General features: G+C 41.5%; 1 protein-coding gene across 2 annotated transcripts in view; it reads right to left on the bottom strand.

The window, feature by feature from the left end:
• The window catches only part of BANP (BTG3 associated nuclear protein), a 109,543-nt gene that overhangs the window by 4,801 nt on the left and 79,028 nt on the right, over nt 1-25,714 (bottom strand). The window contains exon 12 of one of the 2 annotated variants that reach the window (XM_059481419.1): nt 10,454-10,640. The exons of the other annotated variant lie outside the window; for it this stretch is intronic. Within the exon in view, the coding sequence (XP_059337402.1) occupies nt 10,572-10,640 (69 nt within the window). The 3' untranslated portion in view covers nt 10,454-10,571. Of the gene's footprint in view, nt 1-10,453; nt 10,641-25,714 lie in introns of those variants that run through there. 2 annotated transcript variants of the gene reach the window in all.

The raw sequence follows: 25,714 nt of genomic DNA, 5'->3' as shown, positions 1-25,714 counted from the left end.
AATGGACCAAAACTCATAAAAATGTGGAAACTCATGACACGTTGTCCATCTTGGGTCCATCTTGGGTGTAGCCCTGGCTGGGCTCTTGTAGTGTCCAAAGTGTATCCTTTGAAAACCTTTTAATAAACGTCTATTTTATTCCTTTAATTCTGTCTAGCCCCTGCTCTAGGCAGCCTCTCAAGGCATCAGGAGGAGCACAGAGGGCAACTGGTCCCAGCACCCTGCCCAGCAGGGCTGATGCCTTAAGAGCTTTGTATTTTTCAAATCCTGTACTGCATTAGTGCATAGCTCTGAACTCCATATAAAGTGTGGTTAACTGTCTTCACATTTGGGTCAGACCATCTTCCAGACCAGGAATACCCTGTGAACCATCCAGAGAAATCCAACCAGGAACACCCCATGAACATCCAAACAAATCCAACCAGGAACACTCCATGAACCACCCAAACAAGTCCAGATCCAACACCAAAACCCACCAAAGGAACCACAAGAGAAGCTGTCCCTCAGTTCCAGCTGCTCCCAGCAGGGTTTCCCACTAAGCACAGAGCACGTGGATTCTCATACTGGATGCTCAGTACATTTGGTCTTGTGGGATTGATAATTATGTTAACTTTGACAAGTTAATTGGGACAGAGTGACAGATCCTGCTGTGAGTGTGATACCACCAGAAATCACTGAGCAAGGTTTTCCTGCAACACCCAAATCCAAGATATTCCCACAGCCAAGGCATTCATTACAGCAATGTTTATATTCCTATCAATAGGAAGGTGTAGATTTAGGAATTCCTAATTAATGCTTATGTTTATCCCATCTGCATTTGGCTGGAGAAGACAACAAGTTCCTCACAGGCCTCAAACCCACAGAAAAACTGATCCATCTCAAAGCACTCAAAATGGGTTTGGGATAAATTAATTGTAATTCCCTTCTTGAAACAAAAATCAGAATAAAATAAATATATATAAAAAAATAACAAGTCCCCCTTGCATTTCTCAAACCCAGCTCCACATCCAGGTTTAACTTTTATGAGCCGCAAATGAGGGATTTCTAAACATTCGAACACAATGAACAAAAGGAATCTTTCAAACCAAAAGAAGAGAACAAAGAGCAAAAAATAACATTGTTCACAAAGGTTCTGCTGACCAAAGGATGATTTCTCAGCTGATCTGAGGGTGGGTGGCCGTGGACGAGGGAATGGACCCGAATTTCCCTGGGGAGCGTGGGAGGAAGAGGAGGTGACCTGCAGGAATGACCTCCAGGGTGTTGTCAGGATTTTATTGGGATCTTGGGCGTTCTGAGACAGCACCAGCACCAAGCTGCTCAAGGATGTCCCAGTCTGCTCTGAAGGAACGAGCAGAATGCTCTCCTCCCACAGTATTAGTTTTGGAAGCACCCCATGCGGGCAGGATCACCCTTTGTCCCACTGATCCCCTGCAGGTTTGAAATTACTTTTTTCTCATTTATTTCTCAGCTGGAATATTCAGAAGAGTTGGGAGTGACTGAGCAACCCCACGAGCACAGAGTCCTGGAGTTTGGGTTGGAGCAGCTGGGAGAGTGGAGGTGTCCCTGTCCATGGCATGGGGTGGGATGGGGTGACCCCAACGTCCCCACCATTCCAGGATTCTGGGATTCTGCCCCTGTGCCATCCCACTGACCTGAATCTCTGCCTTTCTCTTCAGCTTCCTCCCTCTCCTCTCCCCCTTTTTCTTCCCTCTGTCTTGGTGATTTGGGACATGAAAACAACTGATCTCCCAAATTTCTCTATTCTGACCCTTCTTCAGTGAGATATTTACCACACAAAACATAATAAAATGAATATTAATAATGAAAACCATCTACTTTCTCTGTTCTCTTTCTTTCCATGTCAAGTCCATTTTATCCCATAACAAATAATTCCCATTTCACATCCCACTGCCAAGGCATGAAAGGGAAATTTTCAAAAAAGAACAAATTGTAAGAATTTTTCTTTCAACTTCTTCCAAAATTATTCAAATATGTTTAAATTTCTATCACATCCTTTGAACCTGCTAAACCCCATTTTGAACCTTCTAAATCCCATTTCTGAACCTTCTAAAACACATTTTAAACCTTCTAAACCCCATTTTTGAGCCATTCTTCCTACTGTTGTGAGCTCTTTTATTAATCTGAGCAAGCACATGTGTTTGCCTACCTATAAAAATCTCAAAAATAAGATATATTGGGTTTTGGTGCCTTTTCTCTGTGGTTTTTTCCCTATTTCTACAGCAGGAATGTAGTAAAAGGGGATGTTTCTTTAAATCAAAGTGATGTTTGGAATCCCAGAAGGAGTGGATGTTTCTGGAAGCTGAAAATCCTGGGACACTGATGGCCAAACACATTCAAATGACAAACACATCTCCTCCAAATGATAAGAAGCTCTGCTGATAAGAATTCTCTTCAAAAAGATAACTCCCTGTCCCTGATTCTTTTCAGTCTGAAACTTTTGGAGCCTTAAACTAAAACCATCTCCTGCATTTAATGCCAGCAAAACATTCATTTAGTGGCTCACATCCTCAAAAATTCCTCTCTGAAGGAAATGCAGGGTTGTGGGATAAAGGCTTTGCAGAAAATCCCACTGCAAGAGCTTTCAGGTGCTTTATTCCCATTAATATCCCAATTAATTGCTCTGGAAATAAAAAATAAAAAGCATCCACTGCTCTTAAAGTGAGGGAATTTCATGAGCTGCTTCCTTGGAGACCTTCCCTTCCCCAACAACAACTTGCACCTAAATTTGTTATTTCTTTCTGACATGAAATGTGCCGATATGAAAATAAATTCAGCATAAATCAAAGCAGTTCAGAGTGGAGGAACTGTCCCTGCTGTGCATTTCTGGGAGTGCTGAGTGGAACCTTGCAAAAAGTTACCTTAAATCTGTCAAAGCTTCATTAGGGAACCCCCAGCAGAGCCATTGAACAGGGAGCACCTCCTGGAAATCCCCCAAAATCCCAGGCATGGAAAAGGAAACTGATTTCAGCTCCACAGAGTGGGGAGAAACCAAAAGGAGAATTCCAGAGTGTGTTTGTAGCAGGGGCATTTTTTAATTGTGTAAGAATAAACCATCCCAGCTTTGGGATTCCCTTCCTGTCCTGGAGAAATGCAGGAACACAACTGCTGGAAACAAAAGGTCAGGAGAAATGCTGGGGTATTTTCAGCACTTCCCACGACATTCTGCTGAAGGATTCAGGCAATTGCAGCAGGAGGAGCATCCAATCTTTTCCTAAATAAATTCAGAGGAGGATTTGGCCTCTCAGTGCTGCTGAGAAGCTCCATCCCCTCCAATGAGGCTGGCAGTAAATATGCCACTTAAAAAGAGTCTGAGCAGATCGCTGAGGATCTCCCCAAATCCCACACAGCTGGGAGATGTCTGCTCCAATCCCTCACTCTGCCCTCAGAAGGGTCACTGCACTTCAATTCCAGAAAGAAAAGAGATTTAGGGGGAGCTGCAAATGTTTACATCATAACTGGCAGTGGGTTGTTTTTTTTTTTTTAATAGAAGCAAAATAACATCTGAAAGTTTGGCTCTTGTTGCCAGAGTAACAAACACTGCTCCTGCTGTCCCCGACAGGATCCCATTAACCAGGAGAAATATGGATGGGAAAACAAGAACAGAGACACAGAGAACTTCTAGGATTGCACAGCTCAGGAAAAGGCCTAAGGAAATGAATCTTCTCCCTCCTCCACTTGAATTCTGGAATGATGTCACCAGCTGGAGTTCCATCCATCAGGATCAGAAGTTCGTGGTGGCTTCAAAGGAAAAGCAGGAGGAGGATGGGGGGAAAAACCAGAGTGAGGAGCCTGAGCTATAAATCAGGAGATGGAGAAAGTTCTAAGGCAGTGCTTGTCAATTAAAGAGCACTTAAAGGAGCAAACAGTGCTCTGGAGAATTACCTGAATTACAATAATGAGTTTCTAGCAGAAAATTGCACCAAAAAAACCTGCTCTGGATATAATTCAGGAAAAAAAATTCTCAAGGACAAGGAAAAGGGGAAATTTAACCCAAGTTAAAGAGCAGACTCGGGCCCTCAGGGTTTGTTCAGCCCCACTCCTTTGGGAAGATGCTCCCTGATTTCCTGCACAGCGAGGAATGCAGAGCCTGGAGCTGTCTGTTGCCTTTGGTTTTCCTTTCCCACCCAAATCTCGTGACAGGAGTGACAGAGCTGTACTGAACACGAGGACTTCTCTGTGTTATAGGGGGTATTTCCATGTGGAGGGGGAATATGAATCCCAGAATTTCAGCTAAAAACAACCATATGGGGTTTGGAATGAAAACCATATGAGAGAACACCTGCACTTCTCCAAACACTCCTACAAAAGCTACAGATACTTGTAGGAAAGGAATTAAAACACCAACTCCAGCTCCAATCCTGGCTTTTATCTGCTAGGAAAGTTCACGTCCAAGGAGTCCAGAGGAACAGAAGTTTTATCTATTTTATTTCAATTACTGGCACTGGGCAAGGTGAGTGTGGCTCTGGCAGTGACCAGAACTCGCAGCAGATGGGCTGGATATTAAAAGTGATCCATCATCTCCCACCCCAGAAAATCATCTCTGATGTCCAAAGCCTTCTCCTGAAGAAAAGCAATTAGGAGAGCTGATGGATTTCCTCCATGGAGGTGGATGTTGTTCCACACAGCCGCTGTAGTTTTTAAAATATTGGGTTTTGATGGATTGAATAAGATCAGAATCAGCACAAATCAGCACTCTCAGATTCCCAGCAGGGCTCACAGATAAGCCATGAATTATCTCTGTGTTCTCCACCTGAGGCCACATCATTTCTGCTGGAATTCCACAGGTGCTTCCCTTTTGCCAAGGCATTAAGTGGACAAATGTTTGCAATCCCCTGGACAAAAGCTTGGGAATTGCTGCTTCTCTCACACCAAGCATTTGCAATGATGCAAATGTTCTTTTTCTAATTTCCAGCCATAAAATAGAAATGACTCCTCAGAGAGTGTCAGTTTGTTCAAGTCATGTACTACAAGTTCTGGGACTGCCCATGATGCTTTCCCAATTTTGCAAATGAATTTGTGATTCCTTGAATTAATTTCCTCCTTTATGGACTTGTCTCAAGTTGAAGCCAGTAGCCTGACATGTAAGAATTGTACAAATCCTTCAAAAATGGGATTTGCCAATTACATTCCACATTGAGCCCACAAATAAAACCCTTGTTCTGGAAGGGATTTTTAAAACTTAAATTTTTTTTCTGCGTGCATGAAAAGCAGTCCCAGAGAAATTTGGATTTTAGCAGAGAACCAAAGCTCTGTTTCAAACGGGAACAAAGAGGAACAAGAAGGGATTTGTTTATCCACTGCACTTCCTGCATCGCTCCGAAAAGTGCACCGAGTCATTCTAAAGCCATTAGGTAACACATCCACCCCGCTCTGCTATAAATCATTAAAATCTCTTTGCTTTGGGGGTGGAAAACAATTGGCACAGGCGTGGAGTGCCTGTTCTCCCCCGTGGATTAAACTCCAACCATATGTGAGTTGTCAGGGCAGTTTTACCCTTGCCGGGGCTCCCCGAGGTTCTGTGCTCTCCTCACCCCTCTGTTCACCCTTTGCGCTCATTCTCCTCTCCAGCCACATCCAGGGGATGCAATCACAGGAACCAGAACATCTCTGAACCCCTGCCTTTGCTGTAGAGCTCCAAGTTTCACCTACGTGGAGCTCCCAGCCATCCCTGGCCTGTGCTTGAACCTCGCTCTCCCATCCAGCACAAAATTTCTATTTTGCTACCAGCTGAGCCTCCAGGCCAGCCAAAGGTCTTTAATTCCCCTCCCCAGATTACATTTGCATACATGTTAAACTTTCCCAGCGTCATTTGCATGTTTGAAAAGGCATTTTGGAAGGCCTCTCCATTTGATTTTATTTTTTTTTCCTGCAGTGTGAGTTTGAAGCAGACATCAAGGAGAGCTCTGGACCCAGAAGTGTTGTTTGCTCTGAGTCCACATCTGCCTTTCCCCAAGCCACTGCCAGTTCTGGAGCTCACTTTAATACCCAGCTGGGATAATGTAAAACGAGGATAGAACCTCAAATAAAGGCTGGGAGCACATATTTGTGCTCAGGAATAGTTGTGTGCAGCCAGTTCAGCTTCACTCGTGTTCTACCCACTGAAATTTGGTCTCAATGGAAGGAAAAGGGTGGAAAATCCACCCCAAAACAAGCCCAGTGTGTGTGTGTGTGTGTGGCCACACGAGTGGAACTAAAGCTCACCAGAGATGTCTAAAATTCACTTTTAGAAGGTTAAAGTGCCTTATTTTTACAATCAACCCTTCAGTTTTGAAAGCAAAAATGTGCTTTTCTCTGAGCAGCAAACACAGAATGTTCCCTGGGTTGCTGGGAATCTTCTCCCTCTACAGCTCCAAACTTTCCTCTAATCCATGGAAAGTCTGGTAAGAAATTGTTTAATTCTTAGGACACTCCAGCTATTGGAGTAGAGAGGGAAATGCTGGACACAGAGAGCTGAATAAATGGATTAATTCTATACAAACCATCATTTTTTGGCAGCTTTGGTGGCCCAAACATCCATCAGGAGTCGGGCAGCAATAAAAGTGATAACCTGATAAGGTTATCCCAAAAGCTGTGCAGAGAGAAGGAGCACAAGCTGTGGCTGACAGGGATTTGTGGGATGGGGAAGGAGTTTAGAGAGTGTCAGGGAAAGTTCTTCCTCCTCCCAGCCCATTAAGGGATGAATTATTTTGATTTAGATGAGCAGATTTTTCTTCACACATCCTCCAGTCTGAGCCTGACTGCGTCTGGCTGTTTGTGGAGATGAGGAAGGGCTGAAAATGGGTTCAGCGCTGGAGGAAAAATCAAAACCCACCCACATTTGGCCTTGCTGGAGTCTGGGGCTGATAGAAACGAGAGGATTTCCAGCCCTCACATGGATCCAGACGCTCCCTGGGAGTGCAAAATGCCAAGATCCCATTCATGTGAGATTCCATTGAGCCCGGGCTCATAAAAAGCAGTTTTTCATATCTAACACAGAACATGCTGGGGTTTTTTCCTTAAAAATCCTTCAAAAAGTATGGAAGTTGTGCCAAAGCAGCTCATGGAGAGAGTCAGAATGACCCTGGTGTCACTGAACCCCCTCATGCTGAATTCCTCCAGCTGGCAGCACTGGCACCCCGAATTCCCAGCTCCTAAAGAGCTCCTAAATTCTGGGAATATTTCCCTATAGAATTCCCAGCTCCTAAAGAGCTCCTAAATTCTGGGAATATTTCCCTATGGAATTGCCAGCTCCTAAGGAAATTCTGGGAATGTTTCCCTATAGAATTCCCAGTTCCTAAGGAAATTCTGGGAAAATTTCCTCACTGAATTCCCAGCTCCTATGGAAATTATGGGATTATTTATTTCCCTGCTGAATTCCCAGCTCCTAAGGAAATTCTGGGAATACTTCCCTATGGAATTCCCAGTTCCTAATGAAATTCTGGGACCATTTTCCCCATAAATTCACAATTTCTGCCTGAACATGAGGTGGTTTTGCAGCCTGTTCTCCTCCTGGTACCAACATTTTCCTCTGGGGCTGGATCCTGCCAGGATGGAACAGTCCCAACAACTCCAAACTTTATCCTTCAAAAATCACTCCCCAACCCCCCTTAAATCCAAGTTTCACACTTTTTAAGGAGAAAGGAGAAATGGGATTTAAGGAGAAGGAGGCAATAAGTGCTATTTAAGCTTTTGTCATAACAAGGAGATAAAAGCACAGGAAAGAAAAGGATAAAAGACTCTCCAAGGAGATTTGCAGCTGACCAAAAATTCCCTCTGATCCTTTTATTTACCTACTTGGAGCTTTTTCCTGAATATATCGCTTAGGAATTGGATCACACAAAGCACAAAGAAAGCCACTGTACAGTAAATAAACCACAGAGGAGATAAGGCATGAAACAGCACTGAAAAAGATCAATTTCAATATTTTTTTCTCCTTTTTCTGTGTGGTCAGATTAAAAATCTTTAGGAATTAGCCATCCTAAAAGTGGAAATAAATATTAAAGCACTGGGCATGCCAGAGTATGGTTGGGCAGTGTTATAAGAAGAGCAATAAGAGTTGATAATTAGATTTAAAATGAGATTTTAAAGTTCAAATGGTGGCACCCAGAAGGGAGCAGACAAAGAGTGAACAGGGGAACTTTTAAAAGGTTTGGGAGTCTCTGAGAGAAATTTCATGTTCCAAATCCATGGAAATGAAAATTTCTGCCTATTTTCACCGTGGATGTGACGGATCAGGGGTTAATTCCAGTTCTGGGGTGTCCAGAGATGGAGCAGGAGCTGCTGGAATCCTGTCCCACCCTCCTGGAGCTCCTGCAGATCCCCCAAATCCACGTTCCCACTGATCTGATGGGAACAAACCCTGCAGTGCCCAAGGCTGCTCCTGCCCCACCTGCAATCCCAAATCTGTATTTATGGGAACACTGAGCCTTTTCCTGCTCTCAGATAATCCTGAGGAGCTGATCTGATCCCAGGGAATGGAGTTTGCTTTGTTTCTCCTGAACAATCCCATTCTCGCTGTCCCCCCTGTGCTTTTCCCTGGTTTTCCTGCTGCAATTCCTGCTCAGCAGCAGCAAACCCCACTGACCCACCCCAGATTCTGCATTAACACATCCCAAATGTCAGGGGGCAATTTCAGGGAAGGCTCAGTGTCTCTTACAATGGCAGTGATTTCATCTGAACCTCTGACAACTTGTGACATTTCCCCTCTCCGTGCAGCATTTTCCATTTCTGCCCCTGGAGAAATGTGCTGCCACCCCAGACCTGGGGACATTCCCAGCGTCCCCGCAGCCGTTCCCACTTCATTTACAAAGAGCCCCTTTGAGAGCTCCCTGGGGATGGATGCGTGCTAAAACATTCCAGATCCCACCCCATGGAAAAGCTGCTGCTGCTGACATTCCTGAAGGGATTTCTGGAGTGTTGGGCCACAGGGAAATGGTTATTGTATTATAGATATTATTATATAATACAATAATATTATTATTTTATTGGTATATATGATATATAATTTTATTTTTATTTTATTTTAATTTTATTGTTTAATTTTTATTTTATATAGTATATACATAAAAATATAATATATAGTGCCTTAATTCATAATATAATTATTAATTATTAATTTAATATAATTAAAATAATAATATAATTTATTGTATCATATACCTGATAGAATAATATTTATTTCCTATAGAAATAATAGATAACAATGTTATATATAGGAAGATATGAATTTTTCTATGATATAAGAAATTACAATATAAAATTTAATGTATCATCTATATTGTACAATATAATGTTATTGTATGGATTTTATGGGAATTTTAATTAATAAGAAACCAGGAGAGAGAAACAGAGGGGTCTCTTTGCTCCTTCTGTAACTAACCCTATGTAACTGACCCTAACTGACTACCATTGGGAAGGAGTAAATCAGGAGTAAATTCCACCTGAGCTCTGTACTGATAATTAGCAAAACTATAAATTAATGAGCTTATTATTACTAATAAACATTCGTTCTTCAGACCAAAAAGTGCAAGGATTAAATTATAAAAAATCAATTTGATCTTGGAAAAACCCATCTGGAATTTCTGGATATTTTTTACCAACAAGGAAAGTTTGGAATTGTTTGGATGCTGCAAACAAAAGCCTGAAGGGGAGGAAGGTGCACGTGGAAATACTTAACGTGGATAAATCCCTAATAATTCTACTCAGGGCACAGGGAGAGATCTGGGAATGTTTCCACACAACACGTGGGAAGAGCGGAGCCCGGTGCTCGCACGGATTGAAACTTCCCTGAGGAATCCAGGAGTGAGGATGAGAGCAGGGACAGCGACGCCCCAAAAGGGATTAAGGGAGAAAATGAAAAGTTTGAAGGCAATTTCCAGGATAAAAATTCCAGCGGAACACGGAGCTCTCCAGGAAAAATAAACCTTGGAGGCTGCACTGCCAACGCTGCCGTTCCACAACCACGGCATAAAAACCTCCTGTTCCATGGCAAGGTAAATCCAGGGTTTCCACCCAGGGGATGGGATTTCTGTCCTGATAAACAGCTGAGAAAATCCACAGATGTGACGTGCAGGAAAGATTCGTGTAAGACAATTCTGCAGGAGGGAGAATTCCAGTTTATTTTTGGTGTGCTGGAGTTATTAAGGTTAAAACAGAGGGGGAAAGTTCTGTTGTGAGAAACAATTAAAAGAATTACAGTCATTAAAAATTTGAGGAATTGCATTTAGTTCTACATGGAAATTATTAAGAAAAATAATTAATTTAAAAATTAAAATCTTTATTTCTGCACAAACTTAAAGCACTTGAGCAGCAGCCAATAGTGCAGGGAAAGCAACATTCTCCTTCCAAAGCTTCCACTGGAATAGCTGAGATATCCCGAGAAAATTTAAAATAAATCATATTTATCACCAGAGGAGCAAAAAAAGAAAGCAAACATCCATTTTATTGTTTTTCCTGCGGCTGGAAATGAGATTTGAGCCTGAAAAGAACAAACAATTGTGGGGTTTCTGTCTAAATCTGTTTGTTCGCTGCTTGGGAACTGGGGAAGGATTTTATCCAAGGAAAACAAAATCCTACCGCGCCAAAGGGTGAGGGAGCCTCGAGCCTGGGTGATGCTGAGGGTACAAATCATGTGAAATTCCCTGGAAATAAAGAAATTATTTCTTTTACAGCCCAACATTTCTCACGCTTATTCCACATTTTGAACATTTCTGGCCCCGATCCTGCTCCGAGCCGGAGCACAAGTGGATTTTGGCCACCAAGGAGTCAAAGGGAGCAGTGCCAGGCACCCTGGAGAGCCAAGATGGGGTTAAAATCCTGATTTAGGAAATTTGGGGAGGGTGGGTGATGTTGTTTTCAAGTTTAATTCGATACAATCTCTCGTAGACCTCAAAAGCAGGAAGAAAAATGAGTAATAAGCTGTTAATTCCCTCCGTTTCTCCAAGTTTTTACTCTCTCAGTGCTAACAAAAGGGAATGGTTCCCGAATTTCTTTACTAAATTATTGTGTCTGTTGGTCACTTATGACTTTAAGGGCTAAAAAGATCAGATGAACAATTTTAGGGGATTTTTAAAGACTGTGAAAGTCCTGTTTTTAAATCCCTTCCCAGCACTAATGGCAGTTTTTATCAAAAGTTAGGAATTTCCAACAAGGAATATTTCAGGGACTTCATCTCCCTCCGCTGCCATTCTTTTTTTATTTATGGGGCGGCAAAACGACCCCAAAATTTGTTGAAAAGCGACAGGATTTTGAGATATCTGCCTAATGAGTGACTTAATTGTTGAGTAATTCCATGGCTCCCCTCCCTGCAATCGCAGGTAAATAAGAGGAACTGCCCAGACACGGAATGTTCCCGGGAAATGTCCAAGATTTGGGAAGCTGGCTCAGGATGAGCCGCGTGTTTGTGGAGACACGAGGCCGAGCAAGGACTTGGGGAAGGATCCCTCTAGGAGAAGCTGAGCTCAAGGAAAGTTCAAAGGTTATGAAAGATCCCTTATGTAACGAATCCACCTGGATTTTTGATGGAAAACACTGAATTTTGAATTAATCCAAATGAGGGTGTGGGGGTTTTGTTTTCCAGAGCGATCCCATGGAAATAAAGAATTTTGTGGAAAGCTGGGGAAACATCACAATGGCAAATGAAAAGCAAATAAAACGAGAGAGGATTTCAAAGCCTTGAGCTGATATTCCAAAGGAAAGGAAAGAGACTGAATCCCACTCCCAGAATTCCTTACAGGCAAAAATGAAGAGAAATCTTTGAGAGGGAAATTTTCACCATTGAAATTTCGTGTTAAACATTTGTTTCACACACCCCCAGCAGCACCAGCAGCAGGTTTGGCCAGTACTTGTCAGATAATTCTGATTCCCTGCATTCCTTGCACTTCCCCGTCAGGAGGGATCTGGCTCCGTTTAACCCAGACCTAACAAAGCCGAGTTTGCTTAACCCCGGCAGAGTTTAACCCCGACCTTTGGCCACCTGCTCTTAAACTCCAAGGGCTTCCCTGTCCTTACTCCCTGCTTTTCTGTAACCTCACCTCACACCTCACTAAACACTGCCAAGGTTTTACAGACTCTGTAATTCCCTAATTCCCTGCTCCGCGGGGCTTTATTGGGATTGTAACCTTTTCATGAGCTTGTAAATCCCGGCCGTGACAGAGCGAATAAAATCCGAGGATGAAGATATTCCATAGCTGTCGTGGAGAACTTTTTTTAATAAAAACATTTTGAAGCATTTCTTTTTTAGCTGGAAACAAATTCCCACTTTTTTTTTCTTTTCCACGCAGCTGTCAGCAACTGCTCAGTGTATTAAATATTCTGCTTTCAAGAAGCAAATGTTTCGAGTTGAGATATTGAGATTAAACCCAAAACTCATTAAAAGACACCCAGAGCTGACCTGGGGCTATCCCTGCTCTCATTTGGTTCCCACTTCAGAAGAACTGCCAAGAATCCATGAAATATTTTTCAAAATCTTTGGACTTGGGTTGATCACGAACGAGTTTTTCTCGAGGAGGTTCGAGCTCGCTGCAGCTTTAAGGAATTTGCACATCAAAAATCAATAGCAAAACCTCATCCATTAAAAGGGTACAAAGGGCATAAAAATCTCATTATTCAGCGTGGAAATTAAACACAGAAATCGTAAAATGCCAAATTTTCCACCACAAAAACCAAATCTGTTTGTTGTGTCAATTAAATTAAAAAAATTAAAATGGAGAAGTTAAAATTCAATTAGAAGTTTCCTGCTCATTTTTACCAGAACAAAGGAGAATTTGTTCAGCTGAAAGAGAACAGTGAAATCAAATCCATCCCAAAGATTTTGAGGGAAAAACTGTCACAAATACATCAAGATCCTTTTGAATCCCAAGGACTTAAACAGAGCCTGGAAAAGAGGAGCAGCCCTGGGAGCAGAGAGCTCCAAACCGAGGAAAGCTGAAAATCCCAAATTTTCCTGTAACTGACAGCTCGGGGATTCAGAATTCTTTTTCCTGATCATTCCCTGCAAAGCAAAGCAAAGTTTTCTCCTGATCATTGCCTGCTAATTGAAGAGGGGGAAAAACAGGCAGAGGGTTCAGAGCTCGCTCTGTTCCTCAGGGAATGTGGGATCAGATGGGATCCCCAAAAGCAGAAACCTCCTGCGACTCCTTCCTTGGGAAAACCAGAAGAAAATCCATTCAAAATCAGAGAAAACACCCAAAAACGTGCACCAAAAAAATCCAGAATTTCTGATTTCTTATCTTAGTTCCCCACTGCAGGGATTTTTATCCAGGATGAGTTTTTGAGTCCTGGAACATTTCCTGTCCCCTCTGTTTTGGCAGGATCCTGTGAACCTGAGTACATCCAAATTTGGCCATTTTTGGGGAAAATAATCATTATTCCCCCTACAAATCCAGATTTACAGTCAAAGGACTGGATTGGGAAGGAACTTTAATTAAACAAGTTAATTCCTCATTAATTGATTCATCCCTGGAATTATAATATTAAGATCTCACACTAATAAGGAATATCTGTGATAATTCCTCAAGACATTTTCCTTGAGGTTTGTTAAAATGCAAAAGGTGGAGTTAAAATCAGTAATAGAGTAAAAATAATTTATGGAGTAAAAAAATATTCAGGGAGTAAAAATCATTAATGGAATAAAAATATAATTAATGGGATACACTTTAATTACTGTCTAACTGCAAATTTATGGATCTTAAATCCTGCAGCACTGAGCAAAAATAGTTCTGCTTTAAATTGGAATTTTTACTCCTTACACTGCACCTCAAATGTTCTTTGTTCTTATTAAAAAGTTCCATAAAATGTAAATTCTCCATTCAGCTGAAAGCAAATAAATTTTGATCTGCTAATTATGATTATTTAATTTTTACCCATAATGAATTTAAAAAAATCAACCCAAAGACCAGGTTTGACACCAAAAATTTGACCCACAGGGAAATAACCACAAGCCACGAGTTGTTCTCCTCTTTCAGATGCTCTTAAATTCTGTATATTTGGGAATATTATGTGACAAACCAGCACATGCACACAGCAATGGTTATTTAAATTAATCCTAAAATGTTCCTGAAAAGTACAAAATTTTTACCTTGGAATTAATGGAATTAATTCCACAGAAAAAAAAATTTCTGCATTTTAAAAGCCAAAATATCAGTTTTGCTTGCGGAATCCTTGTTTAATTTAAATTATTGCTGTTTAAACTTCATTTTTTATCCTCCTTGCTCTGCTCGCAGCACCTGGTCTGTGAGAATTACTACTATCTGTATTTATAAAATATTTTCTATAATTTTTCCACAGTTTTCCCCACTTTTTTTTCCCCAAAATCTCTCCGGGAACCAACACAGGAAGGATTATCCATCACTTTTCCATGTACTCCACAGCTTGATGAACAAAACCCCTTGTAGGCATAAAAGGGGTTTCTCTTTTGATTTATCTCGTGGATTTTTTCCCCTTTTTTCGAGGAGATTTGCAGGAAAAAAAGGGGGGAAAACTCCAGGCAGAGCCGATCCTCCCGTGCCAAGAAATCTCCTCCTCTCCCTCGCGGGGCTCCAGCCTCGGGAGCTCTGTTTAGATAGGGAAAAATGAGCAACAAATGGTTCCATTTGTCAGAAAGGGGAAATATTTGCAATCCTCCCCTTTTTCTATGGATAATATGCATCCATATGGATTTCACTGGCTCGGCCAATTAGGACAAGTGGTTCAAGATGCTCCTTAATTTCTCTTTTGAAGGAAAACAATAATAAATTTGGGAGCCCTGGTGTTGTCAGATGAGCACATTTTGCCAATTTGAAGGATTTTCTCTCTCCTCCCAAATCCTGGGGAATTTCCCAGGGGTTTCATTCCTCTGGCTCCTGAGAGAAGGACAGAAGGGTTTTCAGGGAGTATTTGGGGATGCTGGAAGGTTGAACTGATAAGGCAGCACGAGCTTGGCCTGGAGTGGGATTGAGGGATCCTGGCAGCTCTGGAGGGAAGCACAGCAAGGTGATCCCATCAAAACCCCATGGAAATCCCATGGAAATCCCATGGAAATCAGGCTTGTGTTGCTTCAAGTGCAGGACAAAAACTCCAGTGAAACACAATCCAGGGATTTGGACCTTGGAAAATGCAACCCTGATCTGACACGGAATCACGGAAGCGTCAAGGCTGGAAAAGCCCTCCGAGATCATCAAATCCAAACATTCCCAGAGCTGCCAGGGGAATGGATCCATGACCCCAAATGCCACATCCACCTGGCTTTAGAGCCCTGCAGGAAGGGGGATTCCACCCTGGGCAGCTGTGCCAGGGCTGGGCAGCCCTTTCCAGCAGGGAATTTCCACAATTTCCAACCAAAACATCCCCTACAAGTTCCTCCCACCCTGTCCCTGTTCCCTGGGAGCAGAGCCCAATTCCCACCTGGCTCCAGGGAATCCAGGTCCCTCCTGAGCCTCCTCTTCCCCAGGCTGAGCCCCCCCAGCTGCTCCTGGTGCTCCAAACCCTTCCCAGCTCTGTTCCCTCCACATCACACAACAAATGCTGCATCTATCAGTGACTCTGGAGCCCATAAAGCACAAAATACCAAGGAACTCAAATAATCCCCAAACCCTAAATTGGTTTAGGTTTGAAAAGCCCCTCCAAAGCCATGGAGTCCAACATTCCCAGCACTGCCAAGTCCCCAAGCTCTGCATCCACTTTTAAATCCCTGCAGGGATGGGTTTTGGAGCTGGAGCTGAAAACTTCAAGTTCTGATCCAGGTCCTGTCAAACCAATGGCAAAATTCCCGATTGTTTGAAAGGGAACGACAAGGAATGAAAGCATGGAAAGTGTGAGGAGCTGAAGTTCACCCCCAAAAAATAATTCAGCTGGGAAAATGAGGAACAGGCACATGAGATAAGGCAGGGAAACACAAGGTGCCCTTCCCAAAAGTTCTGTGGAAGCTCTGGAATTAAGGTAAAAACTGAAAGTTGTGTCCTGTCCAAGCCCTGAGCAGCTTTACCAGCTTTTCCTGCAAATGTGTAACTTCATATTCCTTAATTCCTTAGAATTCCTTCCTCATTCCTTCATTCCTTAATTCCCCCTCTGCCTCCCGGATCCCCAACTCCAGAGAACGTTACTGGGGAAAGTGCAGCCACAGATGAGTAAAGATAAAATACAGATACAAAATGTCCACACAAAATCCTGGACATTTCCTTTTCCGACCACACTCCTGAAAAGAGTGGATCTAAAATCAACCAAATCTATGGAATATTTTACATGGAGTGAGCAAACTAAAGAATTATGTGGTGCTTCTGGTCTGCTGGAATTATAGTCAGAGATCCAAAAAATCCTGTTCTTGCCTGGGATTGTCCTGTAAATATTTCGGGGTGGTTATCCATAGCAGGAACAGGGAAAAATACTGCGATATATATATGTACATATAGGGATAAAATATAGAGATACATATATATTTTCCCTATCAAATACATGGATATATATATATATATATAAATATAGGGATAAAATATAGAGACAGATATAAATGGTTTCCCTCTAAAATACAGGGATATTTGTAAAAATATAGAGATAAACTCCATTAAAACCCTCAGCACTCTCACTCATAATTCAAGTGATTTTATTAAATTCAATCTAATTAGGCTCAAAAGTGAATTAAGATCTATAAATTAAATCCTCTGGGATTCTGTCATATATTGCCCACACAGGGGTTTATTTGGTTTAAAATAATCTCTAAATTAACTTTGTTAATTTAGAGAATATCCTTGCAGAGAGCAGCCCAGAAGAATCTCTGAAGGATTTAGAAGAATTATGGAAGTTATTCCTGTTATTATTTACAATTTTTGGACAATACTTTTAAAACATCATGCAAAGTTAATATGTTCATGTTTTCATGCATTTTTAACACACTCCAGTTTGTGCTGATGCTGGCAATAATAATTCAGTTTTTTGGATCTAACACCCACCCAAATGCTCTTCACACAATTTCACTCTTCCCCCGTTAACCTTCACTCTCCCACATCACCAAAGGAGTCTCAATATCCTGAAAATTATACAAAACCCCTTTTTCTTTTGGTAATAAATCTGTCCTTCAGAACATAACCCTAAATGTTATTATAATCAATATCCTCTACAGATATTTTCTTCTCTAACTCAATTACATTCCCCTTTTAATTACGAGCTTTATTGACTGGGTACAGCAATGCCCTCTAATCCTCACTTTGGCTCTGTCCTTCTCTGGAATTTCCATGGAAAAAGACTCCCAAGCTTTGAGAACACCCAAATATCACTCTCAGCCTCAGCTCCAACTCGGTTCATGCTGCACATTCCCAGCATCCAAACAGAACTCCTTGGATATTCCCCTGGCTCTGGGGGAATGTTCCTGGAATGTGGGGACTGATGCCAAAGGCAGGTCCAGGTCTGGACCCTCTGCTTGGGGAGAAATAATGGAAAATGTTCTCCAGACCCCTCAGGGACACCCTGATTCCCTCCCTCATCTCTCACACCTCTGACACGCCAGGTTTAATAAAGGAGAAGGGAAAGGCAGGAAGGATTCTGGGCAGATTATAACTTAAATTTGTGATGGTACCCCTTAATAACCAGAGAATTTGGCCACATCCATTGTTATAAACCACAAATATCATCCCTCTGCTCCATAAATCATCATTAACAGAAAAGCACAGTATACAGCAATAAATTAGCTCATGAATCCCAAATCCACTTTTTTTTAAGCACAAAACAGCTTTTCAGGTGTTAAAGACAAAGGCAGCCACGAGCCCCTGCAGCTCCTGTAGGAGCACAACCTCTGCATGAAGTTTGTGTTGGATTTTCCATTAATCCCCCTAAAACCCCTTCTCAAAGGCAGCCAAAGCCAAATGGGAGCCACCTCTCCCTCACCTGGAAGCTTCCTGGAGTGAGTACCCCCGAAAATCCATCATGTGCATCTCCACACTTTCAACAGGCTGAGAAATGACTGAAAATTTAATTAACAGAGGCATTAAGTGGTTCAGGTTTCCTGTTCCCTTTGGAAGCTGCTGCCCGTCCCCGATGAAGAATTGTTTTCAAGGAGAGCTCAGTTTTTGTTTTAAATACTTGTAGCTAAAGGCAGCAAGAAATAACTCAGGGAAATAAAATATTTACAGGAAAAGCTGTAGTGAAATGTAGGTTTTATGGTTTTCATAAAGAAACATTCGGGTTGTGTTTCAATAGAAACTGGAATAAAACCTGCTGAAGTTTTTTATGCTTTAATCTACAGAAATAAACATCAATTAAAGTCACATGGCTAAAAAACCAGGAGCGAGTTATACATTTCATGGGCATTGTAATTTAATGTTTTTATCTAAATTCAAAATAAAAAGCTGAACATTCCCATTTCTCCCCCTCTTTGTTATCCGAGTTTCCAAAGAATCACTCAGTGGAAAAGATGAAAGTTCTTCCAATTTCTCTCTTTTTTTTTTGGTTAAACAAATTTTAAAGAACACAAGGTTAAAGTTGAAAGATGCCCCTGCTATTGCTGGCTGAGTGTTTGTGAGTTGTCTGAAAATACAGATCTGAAGTCTCGCTGTAAAAATGACCTTTCCTTTGGATAACTGCAAGAAAGATTTCCTTGGCAAGTGCTCTCACAGGGAAAAAAGCTTCACATATATGATTTTTTTCCATAAAAAGACCCAAATGAAATCAGAGATAACAGTATAGAAGTCTGTGTGGAGAAAAAAATACAAGAATTTTGAAAATTAGAGACTGAAGGAACAAAAATCACCACAGAAAAATTCAAGTTCCTTTAGGTCCCACATATGCCTCTGTAGCAAGGTCTTGTTCAAAGGCTGAACCCAGGGCCTTGGAAAAAAAGGGAAAAAAAACCCCGAAAAAACTACATAGAAAAAAACCTACTTAACAACTCTGAAAGAAGATTAAGGAAAAAGAGAAATCACCACAAATAAATTGAAGTTCCTTTGGGTTCCAAGTACGCCCTTTTAGCAAGGCCTTGTTGAAAGGGTGAACCTAAGGCCTTGAAATAAAGAGAAAAAAACTATGTGGGGGGGGAAAAAAGCAAAAAAAACCTACACAGAAAAAAACCTACTAAACAATTTTGGGGAAAAAAGGGGTTAAGAAAAAAATATATCAGCACAGATATATTGAAGTTCCTTTGTGTCCCACATAGACCCTTTCAGCAAGGCCTTGTTTAAATGGTGAACCTAGCACCTTGAAAAAAAAAAGGAAAAAAAAACTATTCTGAAAAAAACACTCAACAATTTTGAAAACAAAAGTTTTAAGGAAAAATAAAATCCTCACAGATAAATTGGAGTTCCTTTAGATCCCACGTAGACCTTTTAGCAAAGCTTTGTTCAAAGGCTGAACACAAGGCCTTGGTGACTCTGGATAAACTCCAAAGTTCATCTTTTCATTTGGTGCCAAGTTTGGAACTGTCAGTTCAGCAGAGCAGCCACACAAAGCCACAAAAATAAATCTTTAGCAGTTCTTTAGCACCCTGCTACTGTTATTCTGCCCTTGGAAATCCAGCTGCAAGCAAAGGATCTGAAACCCCCTGCGGCCATTACTTAATTAAGCTTCAAAATTTGGACATAAAACCAGGGCAGTTTGGGAATATTTTGGATTTTGTCTCTGTACTGATGGTTCAGGGAAACAGGGACTTCATTGGGAACTTCCTTGGAGTTGGAAATGCAGGATTTTAAAAGGGAAAACTCACTAGGAAAACTTCTAACTCCCCAAATCCTTCCCTCTCACTAGAGTTCAAGCACAGGTTGAAAATCAGCCTGAAAGTGCTGGGACAAAGCTAGAGTTTGATCTATATAATACACACTTTTTTTTTTTAGCAGGTTCCTTGTTTTTAATCATCAATGCAAGATATTTTGAAGGGATTCAGTACTAATTCTGTCTCAAAAAACCCTCCGAGTTCAGCTGGGGCCCAAAAATCAGACTTTAGTTCAACTCTATGTTTTATATTAACTGACTGAGGCAAAAAAGTATCTATATCTTTTTAAATTCCTGGATTTGTAAGTGCATGGGAATAATTACAGACATGAGCAGAACTTAGAACTCTTTTCTTGGAGTTCTGTGTCTCCTCACTTGGAATTCTGTCTCCTGCTCTGAGCTTGCACATCATCTGTCCATAGCTGCACTCATTAATTTACATACATCATTAAAATGTATTAATTACCCATTTTTATCTGCAAGGAAATAAAAGACCCTTCCAAAAACAATCCTCTTCCTCCAAAAGCTCACAGCCAGTGCTACAAAAACACACCCCAGCTCACAGCACGAGCATCTCTCGAGTCAAACAATGACTCCTTTTTCTTTTCTTGTGGAAGTGAATTTCGAAAGGCTGAACTCTCTGAGCAGATGGACCTAATTCCCCTCGAGTGATTTCACAAAATTAATTTCTATGGGGTGTTTGAGTGATTTTCTTTCCCCCCGAAATAAGAAATGCCAGAAATCCGAATTTACACACAATTTAGCAGGCACTGAGTGTATCTGTTTAACAACTTAAAGGGGGGAAACAGTCATTGTTTCAGCTGTATCATATTTACTGGTGAAAAAGAGAATATGGTGAAGTAATTCACAATATTTTCACTTAAAATATACTGTTTGCAGAATGTTTTTCTTCTCAAATATAACTTAATACCAGTATAACTACAAGTTCTGCTGAGAATTGGAGTTAGTTTCTCTGTGAGACGGCAAATCTTTAGTCCAAAACTCTGAATCAAAAATATGAGGAGATTTCATATTTTTTATATGACGAGTTTTTTTCTCCTCATGAAAAATATTCATTTTTTCATGAGGAGAAAAAAACTTCAAGATTTTTTAATTATCAGGATTTTTTTTTAACCTTAACCCTCAGAAAAGCAGATTCCAGTGCAAGGAGCACATCCTAGGAGATGCTGAACCCAAACCAATGCAGGAGCACGAGAAAGCATCCCAAAGGCAGGTGAAAATCATCCCCAAAGAGCACAAGTTAATGCCACAACGATTTTCAAACTAATTCTGTAAATTCGTGGAAAAGAAACCAAGACCAGGTTTGTAATGTCAGCCTAAACCGATGTGAAAGGCTTGGGAAACAAGGAAATGCCATTTTGAAAAACAGAATTTAGTGTTATGCATATAAATAAATACGTGTCCAACTTTAAGCTTCTCAACCTTAGAAACAAACCAAAGAAAATAGAGAATTGGCCCGGAGAAAAGCAGTGAAATACATGAGAGACCTGCAGGTTCTCTGCTGTGGAGGGGAGGTTGGGAATTTGAAGGATTCCCGGGACAAGCAGGCACAGCGGGGCTGCAGTTGCTGCACGGCGGTGCAGAATAAAAACATCTCCTCACACCTCCCAGGTTGAATTCAGCATCACAAGACACTTTTCAGCTTTGCAGCATTTTTGTGCAGCACGTGAAGTGTTTCCCAAATGCAAGGGGACGTTTCCCAGCTCTGGCAGCACAGCTGGTTCGTGTATCCCCCAGCACCGCTCCGCTCCCAGATCCTAATTTCCCAATTTCCACCGAGGCTCTTGCACTCCTCCCGAACTACAGAAATCCCCTGGCTCCAAAATCCGCATCAGGAACCACCTGAGCAAGGTGGGGCAGCTGAGGATGCAGGGGATGGGAGAGCCAAGGGGAAAAAACGTGGATAAAGGGTGGAATATTCTTTAAATGAAGGCACTGAAACGACTGGAAAAGGCTCCCGGAACACTCAACTGTTCTGCGTTGCTGTTGCAAATTAAGAAGAATTCCAAGAGGAATTTGAACAGCACAAAGATGAGTTAGAAGTGAAAGGTTTCATTGTAGGATGGAAACCCACATCTAAGAACTGCCACTCAGTTTTATTTAGGAGTGACCAAACTCCTGATGCTGATGCCACGGCGATCTTCAGCACACGATGTCTGCTGACAGCTGAAGGGACTGACAGGAATATTAATGATAACCCATTAAAATCTAAATTAATCAACAAAAAGAACCCCCAAATTATTCATTTTGGTAAATGCTGAGGCTATTAAAAACTGCTAATATGGATTTCACAGCCTGCCAGATGAATTTATTGCCCCCACAGCAAAAAACAACTCGGAGAACTGAGACTAAACCACAATTATTAAATATTAAAAAATAAATTCTTACCCCTTTCATGCTCTCCTCTATCTCAGGGTGTGATGCAGGAGCTAAACTAAGTGTAAGGAGGATTCCTCACTCTAAAATGGCTCATCCTGAACATTCCCCCTGAAATGTGAGCACCCTCTTCACGGCAGTTCTCTATCTGCTGCTCAAATTTTCAGGCTGCTCCTTCCAAATCCATACTTCTCCCTGCATTACTGAGCAGAGCTGAACATTGTCACTGAAATAAAGCAGACCCAGCTGGAAACGCAGCTCCCACACCACTGAGACATTAAAGATTTAAACTTTCAGTCTTCAAAGCTCTTACACCAAGAGGACTCTCCTTGCAAAGTGGCTACAGGGGAAAATCTAATTTTCTAATCACTCTCTAAAAGAGAAAAAGATTAGAAAAATTACATCAAGTTGAATAAAAATATTTAATTCCTCCTCTATCTTATGATTTTTTGCAGAAATATCCAACTAACACTTTTTCAAAGCCCATAACCCCCATGTTTGACAAATATCACTATCAGATAAAATCACAAAGTTCAATCCATGGGGAAAAATCCCCTCTATCAGTAAAATCCACATTAAAAATAATAATAAAAAATATTTTTAACACATCTGTTTGACATCAAGAAAAGAAAATTTCTCTTTCAAAACCCTTCAGCTTAGACACAGCAGTAAAACCCTGGTAGTAAATTAGAGAGTGTTTTTACGTAAGTCCATGGATTTTACAAATACACTAAAATCCTATTTCCACCCACGTGGGTTTAAAAACTTTTATGCATGATATTAATAAACAGGCAAATCCTAACAGAGACCATGTATTCAGTAGGGTATTTCTGCAAATTTCCTTTCATCTATTAACTTCTGGCTTGGTTTGGGATCATTCTTCAAAATAAAAAATGTAGTTATCAATGAAGAATGTTACCCAGAGAATGAATTACTTCAGGGATCAGGGAAACATTTGTTATTTTCCCATTTCTTAACAATAAAAAGCATCCAACCTGCTCTCTTCTTTGGCAGGAATTCATTGAAGCTTTGCAAAAATCAGCTTTAATAAGGGTATGGCCAAAGGTTCCTTTTTTTCCACGTAGGCTGTGGGATATTACTTTCCCCAAATAAAGGTTAACATGAAAAATCAGCTGTTTGGTAGATTTGGGGTTTAATGATGGACTGAACTCCAGCAATCTCTTTTTCCAGGAGAACTCTGGAACATGAGAATTCTCAGTTTTTCCATTCGTGGGACAGGATCTTCTTTGCCCAGTTGGAGGTGGGAGCTCTGCTGGGATCCATCACCCCCACACCTCATGGAACCACGGAATGCTTTGGCTTTGGGGTCTCAAAGCTCAGTTCCTTCCAACCAGCACCTGCCTCATGTGTCACCGAGGGCTTGGCCACTCCTGGCCTTAAACTACTGGTCCCAAACCCTCTGTTTATTATTAACTAACAGGGAATGTAATCAACTTCTTCAAGAGTCCTTCTGCAAGGACTGGGTCCTTCAATTAAGCAAAAATGAAGATTGTCTTTATTGCTTTTTTAGCACCAGCCCCCACAATTTTTTCCCTCTAAATCAAGCCCAAATTTAAATGAAAAACACAGAAAATATTGGTTAAAGCACATTGTGTGGAATTATTAATTATTAAAATGCAAGCACAGAAAAATCATTTATAAAAACAGCTTTTCTAGAAACCTTACAATTATTTTTGCCTTTTTTCCCCCTTTTCCTCCCCGATATTTTTCAGAAAACCTTTTCTGACACACCTGGTGTGTCCCAGTCCGTGGGAGTGAGCTCTGGAGAATCAAAGGGAAGCACTGGAGCTGAACTCCGTGCCCTGGTGTGGGTGCCAGGTTTGCTGCCTGTGTTTGCTCTGTCCCACTGGATGCTTTCCTTGGCATCCCCACAGGTGAAGCTTTGGCAGCCAAGCTCCATCCGGCTGCAAAGCCCTGAGCAGGCATTTGGATGTGGAAGAGAAGAGCTCTGAGTGCAGCTTTGGCTGGGATATTAAATTCAAAATCCTAAGAACCTCATAAAAGCCGAAAATAGCCTTATAAATATTTATAATTTATTCTTATTACATTTTATTTATTACTTCAAGTCTGAACCATGGAAAATTACACCGAAGCCATCGAGCTTAGCATTGACTGAAAGGCTGTTTTGAACAGATAAACAAAAAGGCTCCTAAATAAATTCTGCAAAGTTCCCAGTCCAAGACAAACAGGATCATTCTGATTTTAGGATGCTCCTGCAGAGCATTGTTGGGTGCTTTCATTGTTTTATGGGGTAGGAATAAATCTCTGCTGATGGGTTGTGGTTAAAAGCTGGGGCACTTCTAGGGAATGCACACATCCTACAAACATCCTTGCCCAGACACGTAAAAACCTGGGAACCAAACTGATTTTCCTGCTTTTGAAACTCCTGCTGGAGCTCCTGGGCTGTGCCATTGGTTTTTCCAGGGGCAGCAATGGTTTTCCTTGGCCCAAGGTGTGGCCACAACCCAGAGGAGCCCAGGATTTGCTGGGTCTCCTTCTCTGCTGGCAGCTCCAAGGAGAACCTGCAGCTGCTCATGGAACACCCTGAGCTGGAAGGGAATCCCAGGGATCACCAATCCCAAAATTCCAAACACTCCTTGAGCTCTGCTACCTCACCATTCCCTGGGCAGCTGTTCCAGTTTCCCTGAGGGAAGAACATCTTCCTAAAATCCAACCAATCCTTCCCTGACACAGGTTAACCCCGACAACTGAGAGGCCAGAGCTGGAATATCAGGATGTTCTTTCCCGCTCTATTATTTATAATGCAGAACCTCAATGTAAGTCCATGGAAGGAAGTTCTCTGCCACTTGGTCTCAAGTCTCATTAACACAGAAATTTCCCCTGAATTTACACTGGAATTTGAATTGTGGCCAGATTTTGCACTCTGACACCTTCTTGCACCAGTAACTGCTTCAGGCTCTTCTTTTTGAGCTGCTGGGAGAAATGAGGATGGTGATGGTGTGCACTGAAACTCCCTTTGGATTTCCTGGAGTGTGGAGAGGCCCTGGCACCCAGAGCAGCTCTGGATCCCTGGCAGTGTCCAAGGTCAGCTTGGACAGGGCTTGGAGCCACCTGGGACAGTGGAAGGTGGAATAGGATGAGCTTTATTATCCCTCCCAACCCAAACTGTTCAGTGATTCCATGATGTGAGTTAAAATGAAATTCTGTTTGTTCTCCTACCTGGAATTCTCTGCCCACAGGCAGTGTTATTATCCACTAAAAATGAAGCTGCCGCAATGAAACATGAATTGGCCAACAAATGAATAAATGGGACTGCAGAAAACATCCAGCTCAGACTTTGCTCCCAGTTCCATGTATTTAACCTACATTCTTCAGGAAGGAAGAGGCTGGATATCAAACTGATTGTCTTTATCTGTGGATCACCTCCACTCTGAACTTTTTTCTCTTAGCCTCCTCCTAACCCTGCAATGCAATAATGATAAAATTCCAGAGATATTCTGGAGATGATCAGGGCATTTAGTTGAAGTGCAGTGTTAGAGATATGACATTTAAAATCGGGCCTGGAGCTGGCTGGACAGTCTCTAATATAATAAAAATAGCCTTTTCTTTCCCACATTTTACTATCTGCCTTTGTTTATGCAACCATTCAGCAAACCCAGCTGGATCA

The sequence above is a fragment of the Ammospiza nelsoni genome, chromosome 13 (assembly GCF_027579445.1).
Source record: "Ammospiza nelsoni isolate bAmmNel1 chromosome 13, bAmmNel1.pri, whole genome shotgun sequence".
Classification (NCBI taxonomy): Eukaryota; Metazoa; Chordata; class Aves; order Passeriformes; family Passerellidae; genus Ammospiza; species Ammospiza nelsoni.
The sequence above is the reverse complement of the archived record's forward strand: the minus strand, read 5'-3'. Positions and strand labels throughout refer to the sequence as shown.